Consider the following 24,983-nt stretch of genomic DNA (forward strand, 5'->3'; position numbering starts at 1 on the left):
AAGTTGAAGTCCTGTTTTGGCTCAAAACTTGACTTAAGCTTTTAATGGAGGCCAGTCAAATACCTGCTAAACTCTTGGATATCCTAGCAAAGTGTCAGCCTACTAGTACTGCTTGAATAGCTTATGAAGAGCTAAAGGCCTTTCAAAAATACTCCTGTTAGTGCAGCTCTGTCACCTTATCACAGGTCTTCCTATGAGTGGTTCTGCAGGCTTCCTTTGGGTCCACTTCAAAACAGGAATGTTACTTCTCCTTGCTGCGAACAAATGATGGCTTCAGTTAATGCCTTGGTCTTGGAAGGTCCTTTTCTAACAAGTTGCTGCTACTAAATGCCCAGCCTGGAATGAGCATGCTTCAAATGTCATGGTGAAAACAGCACTGATGGCTTTGTAATAAATGGTCAAAAGCCTCTCCAAACTTCAATGTAAAACAAGATACTAATCAGCTTTAATTACTGGATGCTCAGGAGGATTGCCCTAAGCCCAGGGACATCTTGAAATTGGTCACCTGACAGTATTCTGACTTGAGTTTTGGACTTGGCACTGAATCTTGCATGTAGCTAAGGATGATGTTTCTCTTTAAGGCTCTATTTCAGTTACGTGGGAGTTTGATCTATAAATAAAGACAACTTTGAGACCTGCAGATTACTGCAGATCCATACTGCAGGTGTTGATTCTGAATCCAGAAATTCTCATGCAGGAGGTGAGTGGGAAATGGTTACCAAAATGGTATGTACAAAATGAGTCTTGGAAAGGACCTCTCCCAGTCCTGGTGGGAAAGATGAAAAATTGGCTCTAGAACAACTGAAGGTAAGGGGAGAAACTAACCCAAAACTTAATGGGTACATCTTGGGGTTACTCTTCAAACACTCCATCTCTCAGCTTTGTACTTTGTGTTTATAGTAGTATTTCTTGGAACTGAGGGAATCTGAAGCAGCTTGCAGGCTGTTTTGGAAACAACGTTTAAGCAATGAAGATGAGGCACTGGGATAACTCCAAAAAAACCACCTGAGAATAAATCAGCAAAGGGCTTGAGAGTTTGCCAGGAAGAGGGGAAAAAAATCTTTCAATGTAAGGAAGATGAAAGAAAGTAGCAGTTTACAGAATCTGCTGGTCAAACCAGATGGAGAGCTTGGGACTGACGTTCCAGTTCTGAGCAATGAGACTTGAATAACTTGTGTTTTTTCCCCATCTCCACTTTACTTGGGTCATCTGGTTGAATTTTGGTAAAACTGCATTCAAGATGTGGTTTTTATTTTTATGACGTAAGTTCTCAGTCCTAATAGAAGTATAGGCTACTTCGCATTGGCAGATGAATACCCCATTCTCCTTGCTTATATCTTTAAAAAATGTGACTGGGGAAAGGCTCTCCCATTGACTACAGTGATCCCTAAAACCTTGTGCTGATCTCATCAGGCCTCATGACACCTCTACCATTCCAGACTCTATAATGCAGTGCTGCCCTGCTTGAATTCCCAGACACGTAACGTTGATTGTTGCAAGAAGGAAACTTCTCACATTCTTGCTTCCCTCTATATCTTAATATTGCCAAATATCTGCTTGTCCACATGCTGCTTACCTGATCACATGAGGAACTTCCCCTGAGTGCAGTGATGGTTTCTCCTGGCCACCAGCACAGCATTCTCCCAGGAGATAGTTAAAGGAGAAACTGGGTAAACTCATAGAAATCACTAATAAAACCAGAATAGGCTGTGAACATAATCTAACGTTAGTAAGGTTAACTTCACCTTAAAATGATATTAAAAAATATTTTCTAGATTGCACAAGCCTGTTGGAGTCCTAAAAAGGAAACTGCCTTGTTATGGCAAACTGTTCCAGCAATATAAGTGTGTATTCAGCAGCTTCAGGTGCTACATTGTTGGTTTTTGTTGTGTTCTTGGGGGGGAAGCTTCAAAGTGATGAGGGCTTGCTAAATTAGCATATCTGGCAGAGTTAGTGAGCTGCTGAAATCTGGATACTGATCACAAGCCTCCAGTGTTGAAGCAGGATCTTGTTTGGCTATAAAACAAATGTCATTGTTAATCAAGGAAAGTTGAAATGTTTGGGAGGCCCTTCAGGTGAGCTGCTGCTATCTGTTGCTGTAATCACGGTCTCGGCCTCAAAGGCATGGATGCTATCGCTGTGAGCAGTGCTACTTTGTGTTTTGGCTCCTATGCGTTGAGCAGTGTTGGAGGGTCCTCAGGACATAGCTGAGATCAGGTGCATGGGGAACTGGTAGCCCGTGGTCTTGAACAGAACCAATCTGCAACTTCTCTCTTGTTCCTATCATCGATCTGTACCTTGGATCAGGGTGACAAATGACAGTGTGAGTGCTGCCTATCAGCTGGGGCTGCGCCACCTGAAGGTGTGGGGCTGCGCCACCTGAAGGTGTGGGGCTGCGCCACCTGAAGGTGTGGGGCTGCGCCACCTGAAGGTGTGGGGCTGCCTCTGGGAACTTGTAAGACATCCCAGCAGCTGGCTGCAAGAGGCAGCCAGCCGGAGAGGCCAACATCTGCTGGCCAGCCTCAGGCCCTATCTGCACCTTCACCCCATCCTCCAGTAAGGTATTGGGACCCCACAAGCCCATGGAGTTAACTTCAGTGAAGAACATCATCTGTGGTGAATATTGCTACGGCACTCCTACAAAGTAATCATGTCAGAGTGCTGTTGCTGATGGAGAATTGGTTTTGCAGGCTTCTTCAAGTGTTTATAAATGGTAGGCCTTATGGAGCTTTAAATCTATATTCAGGCTATAACACTGGTGAGTAGAACACAGATTGAGGATTATGTGGCTGTATGGTTTCCATATGCTGCCAAAATATTCTTCCTCTTGTATGCTGAAAAGGATTTTCAGTGAAACCTTCAGAAAGCATATCCTGCTTTTTCACCTGATGTTTCAAACAGTTGTGTCCTAGGGGAGGCGTATAAGCCTGCCCTGCACCATCTGTTCAATGCCCTTGTGTCTCAGGAGAAGCATTGTTTTGATACCTGAGCTAGTAGAGTGCTAAAGCCTTCAATTAAAAAATTCCTGTAGCTAACTTGGCTACTGCTGGGAACAAAAAATTTTTTTAACCCTACTCTGGGTTTCTTGTGACTAAAGCTCACTTCTATCACTGTGACAATGCTTGCTCTCTGGAGACCAATTTAGTTTTATATTATTTCATTTCTATTCTTGCTTGCTTTGCTACATTCTTTAAACCTCGACTTGAGATTGCTTTGTACCAATTTGTAGACTAATCCTGTTTAGCAAGGGAGACTTTTGAACATATAAATACAGTAGACCCAGGAAGAATTGAGAAATGTTTCCAGTTCTTGCATGTATTTTTACTGGTACTTTGGGGTGTCCGTATCAACAAGGTTAAACTGCTCAGAACGTAGGCAGTGTCGGATTTGAGTCATCAGACCTCTGCCTTAAGCCAGGCTATTCTGAACTTTTGTTTCTGTCTTGCAGAATGGAGATGTATGTATTTCAATTCTTCACCCACCTGTAGATGACCCACAAAGTGGAGAGCTGCCATCCGAGAGGTGGAACCCTACCCAAAATGTCAGGTAACAGTGTGAATCTGTGATGTACAGCAGTGACCTCAAAGGCCTGTTGTCTCTCTCCAAGACTAAGGCCTGTGTTGGGAAAGGTTTGGAAAAGAATTTAAGACTTTGGGGGCTTTAGGTCTTGAATTGGGTGGGAACCAGACTTATCAAGCTGTCTGAAGTGGTGTGTTTCCTGATGCTGGGCTAACAATGTGGAGACTTCTGTCCTGTTCACAGGGTTTCATGCTCTTAAAGCAAATTATCTCAAATGTTTTAGCCTTTCCCAGTCCATGTTATCCTACACTTAAGTTTTTCAAACTCCCCCAAGATACCACTAGTGGAAAAGAACATTTTTGGGTATTTGGGCCCAGTAGGAGTAACTGTGCATAATCTTACCTACTGTTTGCATTCTGGTATTTGTCTCTGTCTCCTGTCCTACAGCATAGTATCTTGAGCAGTTAGTCAGGTAGTTTTCTTCCTGCCAAAAAACTGAAGGATCACTAAGTACCAGAGGTATTCAAGGCTAACCTGTTCATTTTTTTGAAATGCCAGGTGAATTTCATTCTCATTACAAGACTGACAATAAAGAACTGATAAAACTCACATCAAGTAGCAGCTCACTGACCTGTGCAGCTGGAGTAGTAAGTGATGTAGTGGAACCTCGAAGTAAGATACTTCCTGTTCTAACTTTTAAAATCTGATTTATTATCCAAAGAAGATTAAAATAATTGCATATCATATGAGAATTATGCTTGCTTTCAGAGTGATTTGTTAGATGTTGGTTCCCCAACTTGAAATCTGTTATTTATTGGTAAATCCAGCTAGGGATCTCAGCACTCCCGAGGGAGTGCAGTGATTTGAAAAGGGTTGTCTGATAGTTTGACTCAGCTTTCATCTAACTTGGCTTCATTAAATTCATTTGAAAAGAACCTTTGTCAAAGCAAAGATCTAGCAAGGGGGATTTATTGGATTCTTGACCCTTGGAATAGGATTGTCACACATGCTCTCTGCAAAGTGCTGAACTAGAGCTAATGTGGAAGGAGACTAGGAATTGTAGCAGTCAGTGAATCATAACAAATGATGTTCCTCCTGGAGCATACTACTTCAAGGTTAAAAAGGCTCAAGAGAAATGGTGCATCTTAGCTGTGTGAAGTCACGAAGGGTTGGGAATCTGACCTTCAGACCTTGAGGGAAATGTTATCCAATCCACCTGTACCAAGTACAAGTGAGTATGAAGCAACCTCTCAAAGTTAGTTCTAGTTTAGATTTTTAAAAAAATTTAAAAAAACATTAAATACTATTTTAAGCTATATATTGCGAAGTTATGTTCACCTGTCCCTCTGCTCACATGGCTATTAAACTGTTTTTTCATACATCTGATATGGTTAGGACTAGGTGACGAGCTTCAACTCATAGTTAGGAAACAGCTTTGAGCATTAATTACTTATATTGCACGCACATTTTGAGTATTTCATTATGTACAACCCTAAAGATTGACACGAAACTTCTCATGGTGCTAGTTCTCCGATTTTTGCTCTTCCTTACCGTGGTGCAATTTTTGGTGCTTACTCTCTTGGAACATGTTGGGTGACATTTGGAGAGAGAACATTCCTCAGCTGTATCAGCAAGCAGAAATAAAACTCATCCTTAACTGTTAGCCTGCTGCCAGCATCACCTGTTGGGCTAAGAGCTGATAGAAATGCGTCCTGCTGGGGTCCCATCTGGCTTTGCAAGGCTCTGGAGTGTCAGACAGGAGGCAGCAGGGCTGAAGGTGTGTGAAGGGAGCATGCTATGTGTGTAACCTGGGGCTTCTCTTCAGCTGCTGAATTTTGTAAATCCTGCTGAGTATTGACTGTTTACTACAGGCAACTGTGGTTGAAGTGTCTGGAGGGGGGAAATGTCATTCTTCAACTTTGAGAGCACCTGTGCTTCTACCTGGTGTCAAGCATACTCATTAATTTTTTTTTAAACACAGCTAATATGGACTTTCCCATCACTCAGCTAATGAGGGCAGGCATAAGTAAATATGGCAAACATCCAGCAAGATGTGAAGGAATGCAGCTGTGATCTGTGTGGCAGAGAATACTGCTTTTCTCATGTTCCATAAAACTGAGGAAGTGGTGGTAGGGCTTGAGTTGAGGCTCTTTGATCATTTCAGTTGCCCATGTTTCCCCTGGCCTCACTCTGTCCTTTGAGGTGCACAGGCCAGAACTGAGCACAGTATTCAAGATATTGGTACATCTCTATCTTGTGAAGATAGGTGATGCCCTGTCCTATTATTGCTTTGTTTCCTGAGGATGTCCGTTTTTGTTGGCTTTTTTTGGCTGCTTTAGTGCATTGAGCTGGTTGCAGAAACTGTCCAGATCTAACATTACTGTCAGTACAGCCAAAGCCTCTTACTTTTATACTGGAGAGCAAAAATGTGTTTGGAAAAATCTATACATACCTCTAAAGGTGGCTCTGAGAAGCTACAGTGTAGATAGTAGCTGGAATAAAAAAAAAAAAAAAAATCCTTTTCAACAAGTTATACAACAGGATGTGCTGGTTGGGAGCCCCAGACACCCTATGTAGTGTCTGGTTTTGTTTAGATTAAATTCATCCATGTCTGAGCCTTCTGTTGACACGTGGAAAGAAAAAGGCACTTAACAGGTCTGATTCCTTGAACCTCTACTGGCTTCTCTCCTCTGCTGATAAAGGGATGTAGAGGGGCTCACTCTGAAGACAACAGCACTGTAAACACTTAAAATGAAGTAGCATGGCAGCTGGTGAGCACACCGTTGCCCAGAATGGGGTGGGGGATGTAAGAAAGCAGAAGGTGGACTTGAAATCCCCACTCAGCATAAAAACTACTTGCATGAAACAACATGCTAGAACAACCTCCCCTGAGGGAGAAACAGATCCATGACAATACTGGAGAGGGTCAGTCTGTATCCAGTCTGGTGCAGTTTATATTTGATGCTGAGGATGTTTTCAGTCACACATGGTTGAACTTTTTTGTGGTTTTGGTCCTGTCAGATCCCGTGTACTGGGATCCCTTCCTATTACTGTACCTTGTTCACCTTGTTTACCCACAGCAGCAAGGTTTAAGTCAGAGCACACTGTCCAGCTCTTAAGGTATCAGCAGTGATGGAGTTGATCTAATGTGCTGGTCTGGAATGAAGAGTGCAGAGAGCCTCAACTCTAATAACCTTGGTGTATTTAAGTAGCTTTGCAGTGACTTTGGAGTCTGGGAGCACCACAGTGAAAACCGGATTCTCCTCACTTTGTGTGGTAGAGTAGATGCTAAATCCAGACGTGAATTCCTGTCCTCAGCCTTCCTTAGAATTTGCTTGCTCTATAGTAAAGCTGCTGCAATGATGTTGGAGCTGACATGCTGGCTTTACAGCCTATTTGCTGAGAATTAAAGGCTTTTAAATGAATTCTTGAGATTAAGTAAAAGACAATCTCTTCTTCTGTTGAGGTTCAACAAGGCCGAGTGCTGGGTCACAACAGCCCCATGCAGCATTACAAGCTTGGGGCAGAGTGGCTAGAGAGCTGCCCAGCAGAAAAGGACCTGGGGGTGTTGGTCGACTGCCGGCTGAATATGAGCCAGCAGTGTGCCCAGGTGGCCAAGAAGACCAACAGCATCCTGGCCTGTATCAGGAACAGTGTGGTGAGTAGGACTAGGGAAGTGATCGTCCCCCTGTACTTGGCACTGGTGAGACCCCACCTGGAGTACTGTGTCCAGTTTTGGGCCCTTCACCACAAAAAAAGACATTGAGGTGCTGGAGTGGGTCCAGAGAAGGGCAAAAAAGCTGGTGAGGGGTCTGGAGAACAAGCCTTATGAGGAGTGGCTGAGGGAGCTGGGGTTATTTAGCCTGGAGAAAAGGAGGCTAAGGGGAGACCTTATCGCTCTCTACAACTACCTGAAAGGAGGCTGTAGAGAGGTGGGGGTCAGTCTCTTCTCCCAAGTAACAGGTGATAGGACAAGAGGAAATGGCCTCAAGCTGCACCAGGGGAGGTTTAGACTGGATATTAGGAAAAATTTTTACACTGAAGGGGTTATCAAGCATTGGAACAGGCTGCCCAGGGAAGTGGTTGAGTCACCGTCTCTAGAGGTATTTAAAAGATGGGTAGTTGTAGTGCTTAGAAATATGGTTTAGTGATGGTTTTTGTCAGAGTTAGGTTGATGGTTGGACTCAATGATCTTAAAGGTCCCTTCCAACCTAGACAGTTCTATGACTCTGCCCACCATTCCAGTCTGACCAGACGCGGGGTTTTTTCCAGAGCTGCTGCTGGTTTTCCTACTGAATTATATCATTTTGAAAGTAAATTGTATAAGGCTTTCCCGATAGCTGTGCTGAACAGTCTGGCCAGACACAAGTGTTTAGTTTCAAAACCTTTCAAAAACACTCTGCATACAAATGACCAAGCATTTCCTGGAACTGTATCCCAGATATATGATCTGGTAGATGTGTTCAACATGCACTGCTCTGAATGTGCCCCTAAATCAATGCAAGTGCAGCTGGGACTGTAGTCTCATTTAATCAAGTTCTGCAAAGCAGTTGCTATGTACTGCTGTATTTCAAGACTTATTTCTTGCCTCTTCTTCTTCCCTTCTCTTTAAATTTAAAGCTGTTGCCAGCAGGACCACCTTGGACATGTGAAGCTATTGCAGTGGTAGCTACAGCCAGGTGGCTGGGTGTGCAGAGCTGCCTGATGGGACTTGCTGTTGAGTTTTGTGCTGGTTGTGGCACTGTGTGAGCAGCAAAGGGCTGAATCTCAAGTGCAAACGGTTGTAGGAAATGCAGGAGAAGGGTCTGGGCAAGGGAGGTGGTGTTTGTCCCTGGTAAATGCCAGCAGAGTGGGGCAGCTAGCAGCTCTGTGCTGCTGCTAGAAATCCAGGAAGGTTGTCTGCCAGGGGTTACAGGACTGGCTCATGCTGTCTTTGCTGAGTACCAGCAGCCAAATCCTGCTGGGTCCTTGGCAGCTTGCCTGGGTATTGAAAAACATCTGCACTGTCCCTTGCTGTGCTTGAGTGCCTTAGTGGCGCACAGGCTGAGGAGAGACCTGGCCACAGATCCAACCTCTTAACATGCTGTGGGGGAGGGAAGGCAGTGCAGCCTCATCTGATGGCGTTGGATCATAGTGGTCCTTCCTACATGGGGTAGGCAAAGAGCCTGGCTTTCTGATGGGAGGATGAATGTCATGAGGAACAGGCTTACCAAGTAGGTTTCCAACGCTGCACCATCCATGAGTGGTGTGGACAAGCTGAATTCTGGTGTAATGCTAGCTTTGTCTACTGTCCCATCACAAGCATGTGCACAGATGTGATAATCTGATGTCAGATTAGGTCTTTGAGGTTTGTATTGTGTCATCTTCCCTATGCCGAAGGCCAGGGTCTGAAGTTCATAAATATCTGCTCTTACTTCAACTATTATCCTTAGCTATCCTTGATTATCCTTAAGTTTTGACTTTAAACAAGTTTCTGATGGATCACCTAAATAAGTTGTCAGCATCCAGAATCCATGAATGTGTTAGCTCTGACTCTGTTGCTGTGGTTACCTTTTTCAGGACTATCTTACTGAGTGTAATTTCTTTGCTTAACGAGCCCAACACATTCTCTCCTGCCAATGTGGATGCATCAGTCATGTTCAGGAAATGGAGGGACAGTAAAGGAAAAGACAAGGAGTATGCTGAAATCATAAGGTAAGCTTTGCTGTGTGTGATGATATGCTACTGACCTCCTGCTTTGAATCCTATGAAACAGGCTGTTTGCAGAATTTGCTGAAACCAGCTTCTTGCTGTGGTTCCTCCTTTGGAAATGAATTTTACAGTCTTAATCCAAGTCCATGCTTCTGGTCCCTCTAGGATTTTCAGCACACAGAAGTGGTGCAAACTTCTGCAGCAGGAGGACTGGGCTGATCTGTCTTTGAATTGTTCTTTTTAGACTAATCTGGCATGATGGTCTGCAAAACCTATTGGCTGCTAGTAAATACCAGTCAAAGTCCCTGCTTACCTTTGAGCGCTGCTTGCATTGCTTGGGGATTCAAACTGACTGCATCCTACTAATTCTGTGCTTAATGCACTCATGAATCATAATCTTGTCCCTCCAATTTGAAGGAATATCAGCAGGATTTGGCAAGTGCTTACAAAGCTGGATTTGATTAGCTGGAAGCACTGTTCAGTCTTGACTGTACTTTGAGAAGTTCATGGTTCATCAGGTGCTGTAGGGAGATGATGTAAACTTGAGCCAGAGTTGCTGTGGAGTGGTGGATAGGCAGCCCATACTGCAGTGGGACCACTGTCATGCTTACCTGGGGCAAGTCCACATCTGCATTGACCCTGCTAGCTGGGTGTACAGGGTATACCCCTGGTTGGAGCTATGCTGGGCAGTCAGTTGCTGGCCTGAGATACGTGAAGAGCCTCGCTGGGAGGTTATCTTAGTTCCCTCCAGCTCCATTGGCTTTGGTGGAGCTGGATGTACTCCATAAACAGAGTATGGCAGACTGATTAGCAGGTGGGTGGGGATGAAAGGACAGGCTGCCATCTGCTCCTCTCCCTGCTGGGTGGCAACACGGGCCAGCAACAGTTCACAGCCTGAGTGCTGCTGGGAGGCAGCAGCTAGAGCCTATCCTGGGATGATGGAAAATACTTGTTTCTTGCCATCCCCAGGCAGTGCCAGGGTTGGAGCTGCATCTCGGGGTGCAGCCACATGCTCAGACTGCTCTTACCATCCAGTGGGAGCTCAGAGCTGCCAAATACTTGTGGGAATTGCAGTTTTGAGCACACAGGGGTAGTCATCGGTGGTGGAGGGTGGCTGTGGATGGCATCTTTGAACCCACCTCAATAAGTCATCTCAGGAAATCCCTGAACATCCCTTCTGTAACAAATATAATGAAATTTGCTCTGAGCTCTGGCAGGTGCTTCTACACTGGCAGGTGCTTCTATTACTGCTGAAGTGCTTCTACACTAATGCATGCAGCATGGGCAACAAACAGGAGGAGCTGGAAGCCATTGTGCAGCAGGAAAACTATGATGTAGTTGCCATCATGGAAACATGGTGGGATGACTCACATGACTGGAGTGCTGCATTAGATGGCTACAAACCCTTCAGAAGGGACAGGCAAGGAAGGAGAGGAGGTGGGGTGGCTCTGTATGTTAGGGAGTGTTATGAATGTCAAGAGCTTAATGATGGTGACAATAGGGTTGAGTGTTTATGGGTAAGAATCAGGGGGAGGGCCAACAAGGCTGCTGTCATGGTGGGAGTCTGTTATAGACCACCCAACCAGGATGTAGAGGCAGATGAAATATTCTACAGGCAGCTGGGAGAAATCTCAAGATCACTAGCCCTTGTCCTGGTGGGAGACTTCAACCTACCAGATATCAGCTGGGAACACAATAGAGCTGAGAGGGAACAGTCTAGAAGGTTCCTGGAATGTGTTCGGGATAACTTCCTGACACAGCTGGTGAGTGAGCCAACTAGTGAAGGAGCCCTGCTGGACCTGCTGTTTGTAAACAGAGAAGGACTTGTGGGGGATGTGATGGTTAGAGGCCATCTTGGGCATAGTGATCATGAAATGATAGTTTTTGATTCTCAGAGAAGCAAGGAAGGGGGGTCAGCAGAACTGCCACCATGGACTTCCAGAGGGCAGACTTTGGTCTTTTCAGGAGCCTGCTTGACAGAGTCCCTTGGGAGGCAGTCCTGAAGGGCAAAGGTGTCCAGGGAGGCTGGACATCTTTCAAGAAGGAAGTCTTAAAGGTGCAGGAGCAGGCTGTCCCCACGTGCCAAAAAATGAGCTGTCTGGGAAAAGACTGGCCTGGCTGAACAGAGAGATATGAATACAACTCGGGGGGAAAAAAGGAGAGTTTATGGCCTTTGGAAGAAGGGGCAGGCCACTCAGGAAGGCTACAAAGATATTGTAAGGCTATGTAGGGAGAAAATTAGAAAGGCCAAAGCCCAACTAGAACTTAACCTGGCTTTGGATGTTAAGAACAATAAAAAGAGTTTCTATAAATATATTTGTAACAAAAGGAGGACTAAGGAGAATCTCCATCCTTTATCAGTTGAAGGTGGTAACATAGTGGCGAAGGATGAGAAGGCCGAGGTACTTAATGCCTTCTTTGCCTCAGTCTTTAGTAGTAGAGTCAGTTGTTCCCTGAGTATCCAGACCCCTGAGCTAGTAGGTAGGGGCAGGGAGCAGAATGAAGCCCCTGTAATCCAAAAGGAGATGGTGAGGGACCTGCTCCAACACCTGGACATACACAAGTCTATGGGGCCAGACGGGATCCACCCGAGGGTACTGAGGGAGTCGGCGGAAGTGCTCACCGAGCCGCTCTCCATCATTTACCAGCAGTCCTGGCAAACCGGGGAGGTCCCAGTTGACTGGAGGTTAGCAAATATGACGCCCATCCACAAGAAGGGCCAGAAGGAGGATCCAGGGAACTACAGGCCTGTCAATCTGACCTCGGTGCCTGAGAAGGTCATGGAACAGATCGTCCTGAGTGCCATTATGTGGCACATGAAGGACAACCAGGTGATCAGGCCCAGTCAGCATGGGTTCATGAAAGGCAGGTCCTGCTTGACAAACCTGATCTCCTTCTGTGACAAAGTGACCCGCTTGGTGGATGAGGGAAAGGCTGTGGATGTTGTGTACCTGGCCTTTGATATGGTTTCCCACAGCATCCTCCTGGAGAAACTGGCTGCTCATGGCTTGGACGGGAGTACTCTTTGCTGGGTTACAAACTGGCTGGATGTCTGGGCCCACAGAGTGGTGGTGAATGGAGTTAAATCCAGTTGGCGGCTGGTCATGAGTGGTGTTCCCCAGGGCTCAGTATTGGGTCCAGTTCTCTTTAATATCTTTATCAGTGATCTGGATGAGGGGACTGAGTGCACCCTCAGTAAGTTTGCAGATGACACTAAGTTGGGTGGGAGTGTTGACTTGCTTGAGGGTAGAAAGGCTTTGCAGAGGGATCTGGACAGGCTGGATCCATGGGCCGAGGCCAATGGTATGAGGTTCAACAAGGCCAAGTGCCGGGTCCTGCACTTGGGTCTCAACAACCCCATGCAGCGTTACAAGCTTGGGGAGGAGTGGCTGGAGAGCTGCCTGGCAGAAAAGGACCTGGGGGTGTTGGTCGACAGCTGGCTGAATATGAGCCAGCAGTGTGCCCAGGTGGCCAAGAAGGCCAACAGCATCCTGGCCGGTATCAGGAACAGTGTGGTGAGTAGGACTAGGGAAGTGATCGTCCCCTGTACTTGGCACTGGTGAGGCCCCACCTGGAGTACTGTGTCCAGTTTTGGGCCCTTCACCACAAAAAAAGACATTGAGGTGCTGGAGTGGGTCCAGAGAAGGGCAGCTGTTGTGGTTTTGGCCAAATTGGCCAATGACCAGTGACAGATGCTCTCCTCCCAGCTCTTGCACACAGAGAGGAGGAGGAGAGAGAAAGGGATTTACAAGTTTAGAAGAAACTAAACTACTTTACTGGAATATTAATAATAAAATAAAAAGGAAACAATGAAATAGATACAGTATATACAAAACCATATAAAGCTCCCAGGGTGATGTCACCAGCAGGCACTGGGGAAGTCCCAGACTGGACTCAGCAATGGGTGGGAACTGGATTCCAGAGCTGGAGTCAGGAACCCACGGATCGGGATCAAAGGCAGATGAAACACACAGGGTCCTCCTCAGATATCGGCCATTGAAGAAAAGAGACTGACCCTTTGATCCCTCAGCTTTTATACTGAGCATGGGGCAGATGGGATGGAATACCCTGGTTGGTCAATTTTGGGTCACCTGTCCTGTCCGCTCCTCCCTGCAGGTGGGACTCCGCTACGCTTTTCCATTTCTGACCCTCCAACGGGGCAAATAACAAAATTAGCTGACCTCAGTTGGTACAGCAATAAGTATAAGCAGGAGCCTCTCTGTGTACCATTCCTTGGCACTAACTGTAAACATTGGTCTTATCACTCTGAGAACGAACCATTTTCTGCACAATATGCTGTTGATTTCAGAGCATTAGAAGAGGCCTAGCTAAGAAGTAAAATGCTCAGATCACTAATACTTTTATCTTCCAAATCTATACATATATATATAGAAATAGATATATGCAGGTCACTCAGTTATGATTTATCTTTATACACAAAAGTTCACTAAGTCCATTTAGTTTACAACTGTAGGATTTCATCTCTCATAGCAGGATTCTCAGAGTAGGAAAGATGAATGAAATTCATTGTGGTCCATGCCCACAGGTAGTATGCCCATCTCGAAGAGTTTTGCTGGATGCCACTTGATGGAGCTGGTTCAGGTTTCATCAACACTGTTATCCTGTAAAACACTTATAGAACACTGTTAGTATTATAGAACAATTAACATCATACAACTCAGAATTAAGGATTCTCACCCAGGGTCAAATTTCCTTGAGGCACACATTGAGCTTCTCCATTCTCCAGCATCACCCACCAAGTACATCCAGGTCCTTGAGCAAAAACAGTCCCACCAATGGGTTTGCCTTTGCCTGAGGCGGGAAAAACCCAAACAGTTTTCCCCAACATATTCCTTTCATGCACCACAGGGACTTTATCCCCTTCTACTGTATGTAAAAGGTCTGATTGAGCAGGACCTGCTCGATTGATGGATCCCCTGGTGTTAACTAACCAGGTAGCTTGTGCTAAATGCTGGTCCCCATTTTTAAAGGTTCCACCACCCATTGCTTTCAGGGTAGTTTTTAACAAGCCACTGTATCACTCAGTTTTCCCAGAAGCTGGTGCATGACAGGGGATATGATATACCCACTCAATGCCAGGTTCTTTTGCCCAAGTACTTATAAGACTGTTTTTGAAATGAGTCCCATTGTCTGACTCCATTCTCTCTGGAGTACCATGTCACCACAAGAATTGCTTTTCAAGGCCCAGGATGGTGTTCCGGGCAGTAGCATGGGGTACAGAATAAGTTTCCAACCATCCGGTGCTTGCTTCAACCATAGTAAGCATGTGACGCTTACCCTAGCAGGTATGAGGGAGTGTGATACAGTCAATTTGCCAAGCCTCCCCATACTTATATTTCAACCCTTGTCCCCCATACCACAAAGGTTTTAACAATCTCACAGTCGTGGATAACCTGCGCAATAGCGTACACGGTTAAATCCACCCCTCGGTCATGGGCCCATTTATATAGTTGCATCCCTTCCTTGATGACCTGAAGTATCATGGGCCCACCGAGCTAAAAATAGTTCACCTTTATGTTCCCAGTCCAAATCTGTCTGGAAAATCTTAGCAGCCTGGTCCACTTGCTGATTGTTTTGATGTTCCTTAGTGGCCAGACTCACGGGTACATGGGCATTTACATGGTGTACCTTCACAAATAGTTTCCCTAGGCAGTCAGCAATATCTTGCTATAATTGAGCAGAAGGGTTTGCCTCTGTGCCGCCAGTTGTTCTGCTTCCCCTGCTTTAGCCATCCCCACAGAGCATTTGCCATCCAGAGATAAAGGACTGGCCATTTTTCTTGTTCAGCAATGTCTAAGGCCAGCTGGATGGCTTTTACCTCTGCAAATTGACCCAATTCACCTTCTCCTGCAGCATCTTCTGCAACTTATTGTGTAGGACTCCATACAGCAGCTTTCCACCTTCGATGCTTTCCTACAATACAACAAGACCCATCAGTGAACAGAGCATACTGTTTCTCATTTTCTGGTAGTTCATTGTATGGTGGGGCTTCCTCAGCATGTGTCACTACCTCCTCAGGTGGCATTGTGAAGTCTTTGCCTTTGGGCCAGTTTGTGATCACTTCTACGATTCCTGGACGTTTGGGGTTTCCTATTCAAGCTCGCTGAGTGATTAAGGCAACCCACTTACTCCAGGTAGCATCAGTGGCATGATGAGTAGAAGGAACTTTACCCTTGAACATCCAGCCCAGCACTGGTAATGGGGGCACCAGGAGGAGCTGGGCTTCAGTACCAATTACCTCTGAAGCAGCTCTAACTCCTTCATAGGCTGCCAAGATTTCTTTCTCAGTTGGGGTATAGTTGGCCTCGGAGCTTTTGTATCCTCAACTCCAGAATCCTAGGGGTCGACCTTGAGTCTCCCCTGGTGCTTTCTGCCAGAGGCTCCAGGTAGGGCCATTGTCCCTGGCTGCACTATAGAGCACGTTTTTAATGTCCTGTCCTGTTCGGACTGGCCCAAGGGCTACTGCATGCACAATCTCTTGTTTCATTTGCTCAAAGGCCTGTCGTTGCTCAGGACCCCACGTAAACTCATTTTTCTTTCAAGTCACTTCATAGAGAGGTTTCACAATCTGACTATAACCTGGAATATGCAGTCTCCAGAAACCCACAATGCCTAAGAAGGCTTGTGTTTCCTTTTTGTTAGTAGGTGGGGACATAGCTGTTATTTTGTTAATCACATCCATTGGGATCTGATGATGCCCATCTTGCCACTTAATTCCCAAGAACTGGATGTCTCATGCAGGTCCCTTGACCTTACCTCTTTTGACAGCAAAACCCGCTTCCAAAAGAATCTTGATTATTTTCTGACCTTTCTTGAAAACCTCTTCTGCTGTATTACCCCACACAATGATGCCATCAATGTATTGCAGGTGTTCTGGAGTCCCACCCTTCTCCAGTGCAGTCTGGATCAGCCCATGGCAAATAGTAGGGCTGTGCTTCCACCCCTGGGGCAGTCCATTCCAGGTGCACTGGATGCCTCTCCAGGTGAAAGCAAACTGTGGCCTGCACTCTGCTGCTAAAGGAATAGAGAAGAACGCATTAGCAATGTCAGTTGTAGCATACCACTGGGCTGCCTTTGACTCCAGTTCATAGTGAAGTTCTAGCATGTCTGGCACAGCAGCACTCAGTGGTGGTGTAGCAATTGGCACCTGCTGTTCTTTAACCTTCAGCAGTCCCACCACAGAAGGGTCATCTGAAAGGCCAGGTAAGGTAGACAGCTGTGTAGTGTCCTCAGTCTCTACAGCTGCTATACCAAAAGCCCACCAATACCCTTTTGGATCTTTGAAATACCCTCTCTTGAGGTAGTCTATGCCAAGGATGCGTGGAGCATTTGGTCCAGTCACAAGGGGGTGCTTCTCCCATTTATTCCCATTCAGGCCCACTTCAGCCTCCAATACAGTCAGTTCTTGAGACCCACCTGTCACTCCAGAAATAGTAACAGATTCTGTCCCTTTATGATTCATAGAATCATAGAATGTGTTGGGTTGGAAGGGACCTTTAAAGGTCATCTAGTCCAACCCCCCCTGCAGTAAGCAGGGACATCTTTCACTAGATCAGATTGCTCAGAGCCTCATCAAGCCTGGCCTTGAATGTCTCCAGGGATGGGGCCTCCACCACCTCTCTGGACAACCTGTTCCAATGTCTCACCACCCTCATTGTAAAGAACTTCTTCCTAATGTCTAATCTAAACCTACCCTGCTCTAGTTTAAAGCCATTGCCCCTTGTCCTATTGCTACATGCCCTTGCAAACAGCCCCTCCCCAGCTTTCCTGTATGCCCCCTTCAGGTACTGGAAGGCTGCTATAAGGTCTCCTCGGAGCCTTCTCTTCTCCAGGCTGAACAACCCCAACTCTCTCAGCCTGTCCTCATAGGAGAGGTGCTCCAGCCCTCTGATCATCTTCGTGGCCCTCCTCTGGACCCCCTCCAACAGGTCCATGTCCTTCTTGTGCTGAGGACTCCAGAGCTGGATGCAGTACTCCAGGTGGGGTCTTACGAGAGTGGAGTAGAGGGGGAGAATCACCTCTCTCGATCTGCTGGCCACGCTTCTTTTGATGCAGCCCAGGATGCAGTTGGCCTTCTGGGCTGCAAGCGCACATTGTTGGCTCATGTCCAGCTTTTCATCCACCAGCACCCCACTTCCTTCTCCACAGGGCTGCTCTCTATCACATCATCCCCCAGCCTGTATTGATGATGAGGTTTTTTCCCAACCCAAGTGCAGGACCTTGCACTTGGCCTGGTTGAACTTAATGAGTTTCACACAGGCCCACCTCTCCAGCCTGTCAAGGTCCCTCTGGATGGCATCCCTTCCATCCAGTGTGTGGACCGTGCCACACAGCTTGGTGTCATCAGCAAACTTGCTGAGGGTGCACTTGATCCCACTGTCTATATCACTGGTGAAGATGTTGAACAGCACTGGTCCCAGTACAGATCCCTGAGGGACACTGCTTGTCACCCCTCTCCATCTGGACATCGAGCCATTGACCACCACCCTCTGGATGCAACCATCCAGCCAGTTCCTTATCCACCGAACAGTCCACCCATCAAATCCATATCTCTCCAACTTAGAGAGAAGGATGTTGTGGGGGAACCATGTCAAAGGCCTTGCAGAAGTCCAGACAGATGATATCCATTGCTCTTCCCTTGTCCACTGATGTAATCACTCCATCGTAGAAAGCCACCAGGTTGGTCAGGCAGGACTTGTCCTTAGTAAAGCCATGCTGGCTGTCTCGAATCACCTCCCTGTCCTCCATGTGCCTTAGCATAGCTTCTAGGAGGATGTGTTCCATGATCTTCCCAGGCACAGAGGTGAGGCTGACAGATCGCTAGTTCCTGGGGTCCTCCTTCCTACCCTTTTTAAAAATGGGTGCGATGGCTCCCTTTTTCCAGTCACCAGGGACTTCACCTGACTGCCATGACTTTTCAAATATGGAGAGCGGCTTGGCAATGACATCAGCCAATTCCCTCAGGACTCTGGGGTGCATCTCCTCAGGTCCCATAGACTTGTGTATGTTCAGGTTCCTCAGGTGGTCACGAACCTTGTCTTCACGTATAGTGGGAGGGACTTTGTCCCCCAGGTCCCCGTCTTGCAGTCCTTCAACTCAGGAGGCGTGAGGAGAGAGGCTGGCAGTGAAGACTGAGGCAAAACAATTGTTGAGAACCTCAGCCTTCTCCTCATCTGTTGTTACCAGTTTACCATTCTTGATCATCAGGGAGGGCACGCTTTCTTTGACCTTCTTTTTCTGGTTGACATACCTGTCTTCATACTGTCAAACCTTGTTAGCCACTTCATTTACAGTTGGTGTATCAGTACCAGATCCTCCCTAGACCACTGTTGACAAAGCGTGGGAATAATTTGATGGTGCACTCTGCACAAACTTCCTCAACAAAGATCATTTGCATGGCATTTCATCAGGATCTATAATCCGTCTGCCAGTTGCTATAAACCACCTCTTGCACAGCCAGTTCCCTCGGGTACTTAATACCTTTTTCCATGCTGGGCCATTTGCTTGGTTGGCACTCAATATCATCCTTAAAGGGGTACCTGCCCTTCACAGCTGATAGCAGTTGCCTCCAGAGACTGAGGACATCTGCCTTCCTCCTAATGGCTTTATCAATCCCTCCATCTCTGGCCAGGTTTCCCAACTGCTTAGCTTCTCTACCATCTAAATCTATGGAATCAGCTCCATTGTCCCAGCATCGGAGCAACCAGGAGACAAATGTCTCCCCTTCATGACGACTAAAGTCCTTCCTCATATTTCACAAATCCTTCATAGAAAAGGATTTAATGATTATCTCTGCATCCGAGTCCTCATCTTGTGTTAATGCTGGCTGGGAAGGACCCTCTCCTGTGCTGTCTGGCTTGGGCTGGTCTCTGTCGTCAGAGGCAGGGGAACGAGCTAACTTTTTCTGCTTCCGGGTCACCGGGGCAACTTGTGCCGGTTCTGCTAGAGTTTGAGTGGCAGCAGCGCTCATTGTCGGGGCAGCCAGAGCAGTGGCCGTGCTCCTTGTTGGGGGTGGAGTAACATTGACCGCAGGCTGCTGAGTGACTGCTGCCGGGATGGGCCGGGGGGTGGCCGGGGCCGGTGGGGGGGCAGCCGATATGGGCCTGGCCAATGTCGGGGCCGGTGCGGGGGCAACTGATGCCGCTCAGGCTGGTGTCAGGGCCAATGGCGTTGTATGTGTCTATGCTGTGGCTTGGGTCATAGTTTGGGTTGTCTGTGTTTCTGCTGTAGCTTTCGGTGGGGGGGTTGTCTGAATTTCTGCTATCTTTGACTTCGGCTGTGGGGTTTGAGTAGCGGTATCACATGTCACATAATACTCACTCCTGCACTGATATTTAACAATAAACCACCCCTGCAACACATTCAGGAAACCCAACAACAAAATCAAATATGAATGAAAGTAACATTCACTCTCTAAACAGCCCGAAGGTTTCTCATCCCCTAATTCTGTTAGTGTCACTTTGGCATAATCATCAAAGGGCAAAGTAAACTTTCCCCAGGTAAGACCAAGAGTGTAATTAGTAGAAGAATCCATCACGTGATGCTACGAGATACGCAGGTAGAACCATTATCCAAGCAATTATTTTATACATCTGAAGGCCAATCCACACCAACATAGCATGCTTAGACCACCGCATCCAAACACAAAGAAATAAGCCACACAATATATTCGACCAGTTAAACACCACTGCATCAATTAACTTCATACAAAGCTCTCTGAAGGCATGATATACGATTTCGCATAAGAACGACATGATGTGAGCGGTCTATTCTCCCTGAACAAGCTGGAATTCAAACTATTCAGGCAATCTATCAGAGCTCCGTTCATGCCCCATGTTGGGTGCCAATAAATCTGTCATGGTATTGGCCAATGGCTGGTGGCAGATGCTCTCCCCCCAGCTCTCGCACACAGAGAGGAGGAGAAGAGATAAAGAGATTTACAAGTTTAGAAGGAACTAAACAACTTTGATGAAAATATTAATAATAAAATAAAAAGGAAATAATGAAATAGATACAGTATATACAAAACCATATTAAGCTCCCAGGATGATGTCACCAGCAGGCACTGGGGAAGTCCCAGACTGGACTCAGTGACGGGTGGGAACTGGATTCCAGAGCTGGAGTCAGGAACCCACAGTTTGGGATCAAAGGTAGATGAACAGACAGGGTCCTCCTCGGATGTAAGACAGTGAAGGAAGAGCGCTGACCCTTTGATCCTTCAGCTTTTATACTGAGTATGGGGCAGATGGGATGGAATACCCCTGTTGGTCAGTTTTGGGTCACCTGTCCTGTCCACTCCTCCCCACAGGTGGGACCCCTCTACACTTTCCTATTTCTGACCCTCCAATGGGGCAAATAACTAAATTAGCTGACCTTGGTTGTTATAGCAATAAGTATAAGCAGGAGCCTCTCTGTGTACCATTCCTTGGCACTAACTGTAAACATTGGTCTTATCACAGAAAGTTGTTTCTCTTTTACCTCAAACCAGGACAGCAACAAAGCTGGTGAGGGGTCTGGAGAACAAGTCTTATGAGGAGTGGCTGAGGGAGCTGGGATTATTTAGCCTGGAGAAAAAGGAGGCTGAGGGGAGACCTTATTGCCCTCTACAACTACCTGAAAGGAGGTTGTTGAGAGGTGGGTGTCAGTCTCTTCTCCCAAGTAACAAGCAATAGGACAAGAGGAAATGGCCTCAAGCTGCACCAGGGGAGGTTTAGACTGGATATTAGGGAAAATTTCTTCACTGAAAGGGTTATTAAGCATTGGAACAGGCTGCCCGGGGAAGTGGTTGAGTCACTATCTCTGGAGATATTTAAAAGACAGGTAGACATAGTGCTTAGCAATATAGTTTAGTGATGGGTTTTGTCAGAGTTAGGTTGATGGTTGGACTCAATGATCTGAAAGGTCCCTTCCAACTTAGGCGATTCTGTGATTCTAGGTCTCTAATGTGGAGTCCTGTGGAATTTTATATGTTGCTGAGAGCATGTGTGCTGCAAACACCCTTAGAGTGCTCCCAAGCCCAGGGCTGTGGGAACTAATCTGTTTCTAGTGGTGCTTCAGCCAAACATTGGCTGTCCTGAGCTGTCAGGAGGGCTGGCTGGGAGGTATGGAGTTGAGCCATGCTGCTGCCAGCACCTGGCCCTGCTCACTTTGCCATGTCCTCCTCCATGCAGGAAACAGGTTTTAGCTACCAAAGCTGAGGCAGAGAAGGATGGTGTGAAGGTTCCTACTACGCTGGCGGAGTACTGCATCAAAACTAAAGTGCCTTCCAATGACAACAGTTCGGATTTGCTTTACGACGACTTGTATGATGATGACATTGATGATGAAGATGATGAGGAGGAAGATGCCGACTGTTACGACGACGATGATTCTGGCAATGAGGAGTCGTGACCTGCTCCCTCTATGCCCCTGTGCTGCCCTGCCAACTCAGGCCAGAAGGGAGCAGGGGTAACCTAGCAGCAGTCCAGCAAAAAAAAAAGGGGGTGGGTATAAAAACAACTTTGTCTCCTGTTGTATGGATCTGCTTGCTCCTTTTTTTATGGACCTCTTAGAGACCCTCCACAGAATGTCTGAATTCCTGCATTCTTAACCCTTTCGTCATTGTATTATGATTTCTTTTTAAAAAAAACAAACTCCCTTTTTTTCACTTCTCTACAAAATGCTCACAGAAAAACAGGTTTGCTTGTGTTTAGATTCTTGAATTAAATACAGTCTTACATTGAGATGTTTAATGTGTTTAAAGCTGGAACAAGCCCATTGGAAGCTGGGTTTTTGGGATTTCAAGTGCTGCATTTACTGGGAAGGAAAAAAAAAACCCACACAAAGCAAATTGCCAAGGTTTAGCTGCTCCATTTACAATAATAGCATGTGTACATTCGTTTAGCCTGCTGGTGGTGGCTTTTCCTTCATAAGGTATGGGGAAGAGAGTGTAAAGCTACTGTGTGTTGAGCTTGATGGGATGTCACTGAAAGGTACGGTATTCCTTTTCAGCCTGCTCAAGTTAGGAAATAGCTAGCCCCTGGAGCCCTGGAGGGCATAATCAGCTTTGTCTCTGGAAAAGGCTTGTGTTATGAACCCTAAAATAAAAACTTAACACTTCATGTCTGTACAAATGAACCTTGGGTTGCTATATCATTTTTTTTTTTTCAGACTAGGTTGGGGTTGAAAAAGTTCATTTTAGTCATGCTGCTGAGATTTGCTGCCAGCTGCCCCTCTCCTGATGGAGGAAAACAGGCATGTATCCCACTGCCCAGTGGGCCAGCATTCATCCTGAACTTGTTTTTTTGGGAGAGACTGATAGCCTCCTGCCCCAGTGCTCACTATCAGTCCTTACTTCCTGCAGCCCAAATACAGTGCTGACCTGAGCTGCCTTTCTTTTGCTTATGTAGGTCACATATTGGTAAATGCAGCCCTGCTATAGTTTTGTGGGATTGGCAGAAGTAAAAGTGTCTTTGGTGTCTACCTGGGGTGGCCAGGCTGTCCCTCTGCCTGCAGTGGCTGCTTGGGCATGGGGCAGAGAGGATGGTTGTGTGCTGGGCTCTCCCCTGCCTGGTTGGCTGGGGCATGGGTGAGCGCAGCTCCACAGGTGAGGGGGCTGCAGTGCTTTCAGGCTGGAAGAGAAGGGCAGGGCAGGGTTTGATAGGCTATTTAGTAGCATGCTTCAGCTAGTGCACAAAGATCAGCCACCTGCATGTTTTGGGGAGCTCTTAGCAGAGCTTAGGGTCTGCTCTTGTGGGTAGGGAAGATCCTGCATGCTTGTGTCTGCAGAACCTTCTTTCTCAGCACCTTCACCCCATTGCAGTGTGCTCTTGTTCAGCTGTGGTGCAGTGGCCTGAATTCATGGTTTCCATGATCCCTTGATCAGCAGCCAGCCTTGCCCTCCTGTGCTGAGCCCTGGCTCCTCCAGGAGGTGCTGGCCTTGCTTGGGTACTCATAGGTACAGAGGCAGTTACCCTGGTGAGAGCTGCAGGCTCAGGAATTTGTTTATGCCTCGCCTTTGTATATCTCAGGGTTTTCAATGGTATGTCACCAGCTTCTAAGGGTGCTTTGGTGGGAGTGAACTTTGTTCTATGATCAGCTCAGGGGCTGTGTCCTGGGGTGAGGAGCAGGATGAGAGTGAGCAAGCTCAGTGTGCAGCCTGGAGGGAGGGAAAGGCAGCCCTTGGGGAGGGAAGGAAGGCTGGTGGAGCTCTGTTTGAAGTGAGCAAGGCAGATGTGGTCAAAATGTTGCTTGGCTGGGATTTGCTGCAATAGGGACAGCGCCTGCTCCTCTGCCCTAAGGTGTGCTGGTGGTGCATCCCTCTGCCCCCTGTGGAGTGAAGGCAGCCCAAGTAGTGATACCTTTTCCCCTAGTGCTCCCTGTGGTGGTCTGCCCTTCTGCTTTGCATGTTACCTGGGGAGGCAGCTGGACCCTTCCTGAAGTGTCCTACATGGACTCCCTGTAGCTCATCCTTCCAGCAAAGACTGACTCGGCCCCTGCTGCTTTTTGGAGCTGGCAGCAGGGCTCCCTTACATCTAGTGACAGTGTGGGGCACCCCCACCCCCCCAACCCCACCCCCTCCCAGTGTTGGCAAATGAGCTGGCTGCGGGACTGGTCACAGGGCCACACTGGGACACCAACCCTCAGCTTTCAGGGGCATGAAGGAGCAGAGTATGGCAATGCTGGCTGTGATGATGACTTGGTTTGAAATGATACTTCATCTTTCAGGATTTCCCTTGTACTTTTGACTGTATACTCTACAGTGACTTATATTTTCAAGCTTGGTGGTGTAAGATGTGTTATCATGACTCATCTGTTATCCTTTTTTAAAGACAAAGAGCACCCTATTTTGAGAGCTCCTATATTAACCAGACTAATGTCTCTTCCCCCTGGCCTGTATGGTGTCATTGCTTGTTGACTTGCTGTTTTCCTTTTTTGAGATACAAACTGAAATGAGGGGAGTGGGTTTTCTTTTTTTGGGGGGGTGGGTGGTGGTGGTTTTTTTTAAACTATTTAAGAAATTGTGGAAAAATGTTTATCTAATCTGTGTAGTCTATTTTTTTCTTAACCTTTTTCTCCTGTCTCAGCCAATATTAGTGTTTACATTTGCAATATGCTCCTTCAAATGCAGTTCTCAACCATTCTGAAACCAGCAGGATGCACTAGATTTCTTAGTAGTTTCCTTAGCTGAAATCCCAGTTGTTTTCCTTTTTTCTTCAGTATAATTTACCAGAAATAATTAACTGATGCATTTTTGTGTTTTCTTCCCCTTCAGTAGTGTTATTTTTGTCTTTTCTGCACATCTGTCTACTAATAAAAATGTGAAATGAAAAATATCCCTGTACCGTTACTTCCCTGTTAATTAAGCTGATTTATTTGCAAGAGTTAGTTAAACCTTTAAATAACAGCTATTCACAATTTCAAGCTGCTGGTTGACAGAGAAGTACTTTGGCAAAAAGCCATGGACTTTGCTGTTACAGTTAGTCTTCCTAAGTCAGCCAAGGGGAGACCAGGAGGAAGATGGTTTATGTCATATGACTGCAACAGGGACGCAGGTCTTAGGGTAAAGTTGCTGCTCTCATAGGGTGCTGTTGGTGGCCAGGTCCCCGGCAGGGCAGGAGTGCAGCACTTCTCAAATGGTCAGACAAGGCAGTGAGGGAGCTTGCTGAGGCAGGGAGCTTTGACCTCATGCAGAAGACTGGCAGAAGAACCAACCCCCTGCAAACTCAAGAGCAGAGAAGTTCGGTTTTGCAGTGCCTTGCTGCCATAGTCAA

General features: G+C 46.7%; 2 protein-coding genes across 5 annotated transcripts in view; one reads left to right on the forward strand and one right to left on the reverse strand.

Moving 5' to 3' along the window:
* The window catches only part of LOC128901947 (ubiquitin-conjugating enzyme E2 R2-like), a 71,723-nt gene extending 49,376 nt beyond the window's left edge, over positions 1-22,347 (forward strand). For both annotated transcript variants that reach the window (XM_054184137.1, XM_054184138.1), the window contains 3 exons: positions 3,449-3,546; positions 9,079-9,213; positions 21,402-22,347. In XM_054184137.1, coding sequence (XP_054040112.1) covers positions 3,449-3,546; positions 9,079-9,213; positions 21,402-21,621 — 453 coding nt within the window. In that variant the 3' untranslated portion in view covers positions 21,622-22,347. The remainder of the gene's footprint in view (positions 1-3,448; positions 3,547-9,078; positions 9,214-21,401) is intronic.
* The window catches only part of LOC128901946 (ubiquitin-associated protein 2-like), a 131,528-nt gene continuing 119,667 nt past the window's right edge, over positions 13,123-24,983 (reverse strand). For all 3 annotated transcript variants that reach the window (XR_008463555.1, XR_008463554.1, XR_008463553.1), the window contains exons 28-29: positions 15,988-16,245; positions 13,123-15,144 (exon numbers count right to left, since the gene is read on the reverse strand). The gene's annotated coding sequence lies outside the window, so the exon portion shown is untranslated. The remainder of the gene's footprint in view (positions 15,145-15,987; positions 16,246-24,983) is intronic.

This window comes from Rissa tridactyla, chromosome W (genome assembly GCF_028500815.1).
Source record: "Rissa tridactyla isolate bRisTri1 chromosome W, bRisTri1.patW.cur.20221130, whole genome shotgun sequence".
Lineage (NCBI taxonomy): Eukaryota > Metazoa > Chordata > Aves > Charadriiformes > Laridae > Rissa > Rissa tridactyla.